The 7955-nt window shown below is 48.0% G+C and overlaps 1 protein-coding gene across 7 annotated transcripts in view; it reads left to right on the top strand.

Moving 5' to 3' along the window:
• Window positions 1–662: 662 nt before the first annotated feature.
• Window positions 663–7955, top strand: part of Cdh17 (cadherin 17) — a 39378-nt gene continuing 32085 nt past the window's right edge. For 6 of the 7 annotated variants that reach the window (XM_057790840.1, XM_057790838.1, XM_057790841.1 and 3 more), the window contains exon 1: window positions 4877–4942. In XM_057790840.1, coding sequence (XP_057646823.1) covers window positions 4892–4942 — 51 coding nt within the window. In that variant the 5' untranslated portion in view covers window positions 4877–4891. Of the gene's footprint in view, window positions 711–4843; window positions 4943–7955 lie in introns of those variants that run through there. The other variant, XM_057790835.1, reaches the window with a different exon arrangement.

Below are 7955 nucleotides of genomic sequence, written 5' to 3'. Positions count from 1 at the left end.
TACAGACAGACAGAACACTGTATACATAATAAATAAATAAATAAATAAATAAATAAATCTTTAAAAAAATTTTTTTGTGCAAGGTGAGCTTTAAGGAGGGGCGGGAAAATAGCACAGGTTCTTCAGGAGCAATTGAGATCACAGGCTGCACTAATAGTCAGAAGACTGAGGAGGCGGCTGGCGAGGTCCCGAGGGTTGCAGACAGCCTTGGCTTCCCTGCACTTGAGGCAGCTCATGCATCTGCAGCTTTGAACCGTGTAAATTCTCTGACCTAGCTCTCCTGGCATCGACTACAGCACAACTTCTCATTCGGGGGAACAAATAAAAATCATAAAACAAAACGCAGAGCAAAAATGGGTGAAAAATATGCTATGCCTATGATTTAAGACTCTCCCGTGGAGAAAGGCAATTACAGAAATGAAATCACAGAGCCCATCTGGGGACATTGGCTGGTGTATTGCTTTGGACAGGGCTAGAGAAGTTTCTGGAAGGGTGGTCATTCCACACAGTGGAGAGCTGGCCTCTCGGGATCCTCTTTTGCTAGGTTGGTGACAGGATATCCCCCGAAGATTCTGAGTGTTGTATAGATATGATTTGACAGTCTGGTAGCTAACGTCCTTTATCTCTGTTTTCCTCCCAGGAGTCCAAGAGAAGATAGCAAGATGGCCTTCGCCTGGCTCCACTTCCTGTGTCTTCTCACACTTTATTTGGTAAGCGCAAAGGGAGTTCATAGGACGTTTTCTTATGTCCTTCTGCTCCACACCATGTAAAGAACAGTCATCCCTGCTCTTTTTAAAGGTAGCCTATCAAAATTAAGTCATCGTATAGAATGGGTGCGATATGGTCTCATGGGCTGTATCTAAGAAAGGGTCTACAAGCCCCGTGACTGCCCATCACTGATGGGGATACGATATCCTCACTTCTTAGAAGCCAATAAACCCTGTCATGGGCATGGCTTAGCTCAATGTTTGTAGCTTTATTGGTTTATTTTTATGATACTGAGGCCCAAACCCAGGCCCTAGTACACAGACAAGCATCACTGAGCTACAGCCCGGAGTTTAAACCTGCCACACCCTTCACCGTTGCCTCTGCCTGCAGAGTGGAATGGCAGCCATGTGTCTACCAGTCTGTCACCTAATCTTTAACTTTAAAAACCGTGAAAACGAGTCACAGAAACACATCAAAAAATTATCCTCCCCCTGTTCTTATGTTTCTATGCTCTATATTTTTATTTTCATAAGTGGCTCAGAGGTTCCTAGTTAAGCCCGTTTTTAGCCATGTCTTCTGCTGTTGTTATTGTCTGACAGGCTTTGGGTGCATAACTGAAAGGAAGCCAGGCCACAACCATTGAGCTTGGGGAGACAGCAGGAGACAGTCTCTGCTTTACTTGCAAGGTCCCTGAGGTGCAGAAGGCTGTCCAAAGTTTCACTGTCTTATGAGCCACGATTTTTGAGCATTTTTGCTTTTTTTTTTTCTCCCATAAAAGGAAGTTTTAGATTGCTACACCTAAAATTTTGCTTCCTTTTTTTTCTGGTACCTCAAACCAATAAATCAAATTTTAAGACTTCAAATGCCTCCTACGGCCTGTATAGTTTGCATGTTTAATGGTTTTATTCACATACATTATACATAATGCACATGCACATTTTAACACATGTACATATGTCTTTCCATCACTCCCCCATGCCTAGTTTTTTTTACATTGTGAAATAGAACCACGAAAGCTTTCCAGGACCTTCTTCAAGGTTGAGATGGGGACCACTGCTCAGTCCCCAGGAGAAGTCTCAAGGTTACACCAAACCCCATTGTCTGACCCTGTTCTTCATAACTTTTCAAATGGTCCTTTTCGACCCACATTATCATAGTGGGACAGTAAAATATGAGCCAGCTTCAAATTCATGGCTGCCGTTTGTCCATGATATGAAATGGACTGAGTCACTTTGGGCATTAAACCTGTTTTCTGTCCTTTGGAATGGGTTTAATCTCAGCGTTTGGATCAAAGAGCAGAGCAGCCTAGCACTGAATAGGTACCAGCCATCAGCATCACGACATTTCAATGTCCAGTACCTACAGCCACATGGACCCTACAGCCACATGGACCCTGACCTTCCTGCTGAAGGAGGTCATTTTAGCTGCCTTTGCAGCCTCAACACCTAAGGCAGAGCTGGGAGCTGGGCTGGAAATGAATCACATGTTACGAATTAGGAAGCGGCATTGAGGTCGGAGAGAGCACGACACTCGATGGCGATACTTTGCTGGTGTCTGAGGTGACTTGCATTTCTCCTTTGGGTTGGAAAATGCCTTCTGTTTTTGCTGCTTCCACCAGGCTGTCCATCTCAGCTTGGCGGTGTGGTTTGTGACTCATAATGTACACATTCATTTTGAAATCTTTATGGCCCCAATAGTCGTATTAATGGGAGGGAAGGCAGATTTGCTGCTCCGATACGAGGATGCGACTTTGAACCCTGGACCTGCCTCTCCTTCCCTGCAGTGTGTTAGCTGGTCCGTATGTGGGAAATGGAACCTTGCCTGTGAGCTCTGTGGGCTAATGAAGTTTCCACTGGTGTGGGTAATTGCAAGGCTGATTGCTTGCTGGGTGGTCTGAGTGGAGCCTCGGAGCTTGCTGGGAGAGCCGCAGGAAAAAAATGCTGCCCTTGTCTTAGACCCACCGAGGTGACAGCGGACAGCTGTGCCCTCCCTGTCCTCCTGCCTGCTCCACCTTCCCTAGTAATGGGGCTGTAGGAGACCTGAGAAGGAGGGAAAGGTTCCGAAATCTCGTAGAGGAGGAGGCGGCTGAAAGTCTAGAAAATGATTGTGGAAGTTAAAGATGCTTTTAGCTGCAAATAACAGGAAAGTGGGCTTAAATAAATGGAGCGTTATTTCTCGTAGAAACAGGAGGTCCAAGTGGTACATTCAGGGCAGAGCCAACCACACCTGGTGTATCAGAGGCGGGATGCTTTTCTCTTTGGGCCTCTATCGTTTTAGCTGGTTTGTCTCCTCACAGCTCAGGGTGACTGCTCCAGTAGCAGATCCAAAGCCAATTGCCTCTCAGAGGACCACAGGGCAGGGCAAAAATGCCAGCCATATCTGTCCTTCTCACCAGGAAATGAACACCTAGCCTCTTCATCTCCCTCCCTACCTCCCTATTCCTGTCAGGAACAGGAAGTATGGGACTCAGCTTCCATCAGGAATGCTTGACTTTCCTCTCTCTGTGGTGGGAGGCAGCAGAGAGACTGGCGGTGGCTAAGGGCAGCTTGTCTGAGAAACTGCCACATTGAGGAGAGAGAGGAGCAAAATTTAAGGCCCTTGCTTTCGTTTGCCTTTGTAAAATCAGACCAGCAGCATCAACTAGTCAACATCTGGTGGCTGAGATGCAGTTCAGGACTCCCCCCCACCCGTCCCTTGGGCGCTGACTGGGTTATTCCCAGGAGGAAGTAGCTTGGTGGCAAGTAACCGCTTGTTCTCCCTGAAGAAGGGGAAACGAATGGTCTTCACTTCAAAACTTGTCATGAATGTGCCGGACTCTAACTTAACCCAGCTCAGCTCACCATACAATGGAGGCCCAGACAGCACCTAGGAAGGAGGAGACGCCAGCAGCCCGGCTAGGACCCTGAAATTTGGTCTTGGGTGTAAGACTGATTGCCGCTCTACTCTGCCCCCAATGCCCCTTCAGGAGTTGTAGTAAGGGACAGCAGCGATGAAGATGCTCCAGGGTTTGGAATGGTGGTGAGTCACACCTTCAGGCCCCGCCTGCCACAGCCAGCTTCCCTCCCAACGCCTTTTCTTGGCCGGGCGGTGGTGGCGCACGCCTTTAATCCCAGCACTCGGGAGGCAGAGACAGGCGTATCTCTGTGAGTTCGAGGCCAGCCTGGTCTACAAGAGCTAGTTCCAGGACAGGAACCAAAAGCTACGGAGAAACCCTGTCTCGAAAAAAAAAAAAAAAAAAAAAAAGACCAACGCCTTTTCTTCCCTTGATGGGCAATAATGCCTAGGGTTGAGAAGGCTGGTTCTAGAGTTATAGGTTCAAATCCAGCTTCTAGTTCCTCTGTGGGCACACAACTTTTCCATGCCTACATGGCTCACTGCACTACCCTTCCCCCAGTAGGTTGGGTCATGGCCAGGCTTAAAGCACTTAGCATAGACTCCCGCGAATACCAGCTGAGCAACGGTAGACTTTCCTTACCCTCCTGGCCTGGATTCCAGTGACTCTGAAGGCTGCTGAGATTCCTAAGGTCTTTGGACTTTAAAACCATGAAGGACCACTGTTTGAAGTAAACACTTTTTGATTTTATTATTTTTAAATGAACATAAAGTGCTGGTCAATTGTGAGCTCGCTTTAAGCTTTCCTTAACACCACAGTCCCCGTTTGACTAGAATTTGCCATGTGACCCTGTGCCAAGTGACCATTATGCTAAACTATCTAATACCCCTCCCCCTTAAAATTCAACTGTCTTTGAGATGACAACAAACTCCATTCGGGATGCTGGGACTGTGGCACAAACGTTGTCAGAGAATATTAGACGTGGTGGGAGGTGTTCCAAAAGCTGGCAGAGTCGTGGGAATGGCTCCTGGGAGGCCACAGACTTGTTAAGTTAGGTCAAAGCGCTAAGTCCCTGCCTCTCACACCCATGCTGCACTCTGGGCTTCATTCTTGGAAGTCTCCTTGGTAACATGGGAGTTGAGATTCTTCCCCATGGGATGGTGGTTCTCCTGTTAAATGGGAAAAGGCAATGGGAAGTTCGTGGCAGATTACTGTCACAGGGTAGGACAGTCCCCTAATGAAACCCCAAGTGACCCCCATACGCTCACAGTAAGCGCTCATTTTCTCTTTCTTTACTAACAGGCGGGCAGCCATGGCCAAGAGGAGAAGTTCAGCGGTCCCCTGAAGCCCATGACCTTCTCTATTTTTGAAGGCCAAGAATCAAACCAAATCATCTTCCAGGTAAAGCTGCATTTGATCTTTGCCACCTCGGCTTTCTCTGCCCACAGTGGACCTTTGTTCCCAGCTCTCCGGAACATCGGGGAGTAACATGGAGGCTGGCAGCGCTTATCAGCGGTGACTTTGGGAGCTGAATTGCAGAGGTGGGTGGGTATAGCAACCCGTGAGTTGGATCTGGCATCCTCACACAGGCTTCCTTAATTGTACCTGCGGCCAGTTCTTCCTTCCTATCACAGGGAGTTGGCATTGTGGTTCTACCTCTGCCCTGAGTGGAAAAGGTACTGATTGGGGCGGTGCTGGCCTTTTGACCAATAGGACATCTGCACCATAAGAGGCTTGAAGGCAGATCGTCACTGTGCGGCCAGAGCCTGGTGTGGCCCTGTCCATCTCTTCTGCCCGCAGGCTGATGTCCTGGCCTGTGGGTTGCCCGGGGCATGCTGGACGTGTTAGTCATCTTTTCCGCCGCAGTGGCACTTTTCATTTCGTTTTCTGTTGTGACAAATGCCCTGGCAATTCAGGCAGCAAGGGTGTGTTTGGGCTCACAGTGCAAAAGACGTACTGTTCCATCATGTACGGAAGACACGGAGGAGGATTGAGATAGTCACAGAGCACCACTCTGTAAGCAGAGAAATCAGGAAGTGGGATCAGGCTGTAAAACCTCAAAGCCTCACCCTAGGGGCCCTTCCTCCACTGACCTCAACCTCCTGGAATTCCCCTACGGTCCTCACAATCATGAATTTGATACATGAGCCCTTGGGCAGCATTTCACTTTCATATAACAATAGTGACCAGCTAGAGGGTGGAGGGCAAATGGCTCAGGGGAGAACAGATTTTGACTCAAGGTTTCAATCCCTGGTAACTTGGCTCCATTTTCTGGATCCGTGGCAAGGTAGGGCACAATGGAGGAAAACTGCTTGGCCTATGGGGGAGGGAAGCAGAGGCAGCAGGAAGGGTCCAGCGATGACATGTGTACTCTAGAGGTCACCTCCCAGTGACCCTTTCTTCTGTGTCCCCACTTCCCCAAATGAGCTCATTAATGACTTAGTCTGCTAATGATGTTCACACCCTTACAATCAGCATCCCAACCTGGGGACCAGGCCTTGGGCACATGAGCCTTTGGGGCAGGTGATTCATATTCAAGCCATAGTCCTGAGAGGTGATTAGGTTCCCATGGAAAGCAGCAGGGGCCAGGGAGACGGCTCAGTTGATAAAACAGAGCGCTTGCCGCAGAAGCGTGAGGATCTGAGTTTGGATCCTCAGCAGCCACACACATACAAAGCCAGACGAAGCAGCTCATCCCTACAACGCCATCACCGGAGAGACAGAGCTGGGACAATCCCTGGGGTTTGCTGGCCCAGCTAGTCTTGCCAAGTCTGTGAGCTCTAGGTTCAGAGAGAGACTCTGTCTTGAAAAATAGAGTGTAGGGGCATAGGAAGACAGATTTAGGGGTAAGAGCACTTGTTCTGCAAGCACGAAGACCTGGGTTTGAAATCCTAGCACCCACATAAAAAGCTGGACATGGTCACAGGTGCTTGTAACCCTAGATTGGGGGAAGAGGGAGGCAGATCCTGAGATTTCATTGACTGGCCAGCCTGCTCCAGATAGCAAGTTCTGGATCAGTGAGAGACTGTCCCAAGGCAGTAAGGCAGAGAGCAACAGGCAAAGGCATCCAATGTTCTTCCCTAGCTTTCTTGTGTGCGCTCAGGGGCATGTACACTGTGCACATACATACACACTCATGTACATGTATCACATACAACATGCATCATTGAGATAATGTGAATAGTAAGAGAGACTCCTGATATTGAACTCTTAACACACACACATATGAGAACACGAACACAAAACCATACACACATGCACATACACACACATACACCACACGTGCACACAGCATCAGATTAAGGATTGACCTGAAGGTTGAGCGAGGAACCTCGGCTCCTCAGGACACTGAAACACCCTGGAAGCGCATCAGAAGCAGAGCCTTCTCTCTACAGAAGGGCTCTGTCTTCTCTCCCTGCTGTAAGCATCTTTATAAGGTGGGACAGACAGTAGTGACCTTGGGTGGGAACAGCTTGACTCTTCGCTGTTCTCCAGGACACAGAGTTTTGACTCCCATGCTATTCTGCTCTCCTTGTCCCAGAGTCAAGAGGCCAGCTCATTTCTGACAGATCTTGAGGACACTTGACATAAACATGCTGGAATCTGGGACAGGAACCCTCCTTGTTCCCAGAGTCTGTGTTCAACAAGCTTAAATAGCATATGACAATTCAGCAGTATCCCACACATCACAATGGGCTTGACTAAAGTCTCTGGTCAGAAAGATCCCTCCTCTGGCTGCAAGCTGGACAGAGCCAGGGAGAAGGCAGGGGTCTGCAGCACACGGCTTCCTCATTTTCCACCCTGCCAGGGAAGGGGGCACAGGTTAGGGTCCCCTAATGTTCTCTACTCATTTCCTTTGCATACAGTACTCTACGATCTATGAGACATTTGCACATTAGGTATTTTGTCCATTTTTAAAATTAAGCGTAAGCAGAATGTCTACTGTACACAAAGCCCCTTTCCACATGACAGGAGCACCAAAGAGCTCCTACCCTGTGAGCTTCGTGGTCAGCAGAGGAACTGAAACGCAAAGCCGTGTGTGGGACAGTCTGATGAGAGACTGGAGGTCAAAGGGCAGTGGAAAAAAGTGATGAGTTTAGCTTTGAAGTTGACAAACAACACAAATATTTGTCATGCACAAGTATATATATATATATACACACACACATACAAGTATATATATATTTGACATATATATATATATATATACATTCACATACATTGAATAGATTACTATATGTAATATGTATCAGTTCAAATACCATTTGCAGAATTGATTTTCAAGGTAGTGAGTGACCAGGATGGTTTCAGCATCTCTGAACTGAGTGCTGGAGTCAGAAGGTATAGAAGGGAGTGGTCACTGGGTCAGCAGGGTTCAGATGGTGGGGATGTTTGTTGAGCAAGAAGGTGACAG

This window comes from Chionomys nivalis, chromosome 16, assembly GCF_950005125.1.
Source record: "Chionomys nivalis chromosome 16, mChiNiv1.1, whole genome shotgun sequence".
Lineage (NCBI taxonomy): Eukaryota > Metazoa > Chordata > Mammalia > Rodentia > Cricetidae > Chionomys > Chionomys nivalis.
This window is presented reverse-complemented; position numbering and strand designations above follow the sequence as displayed.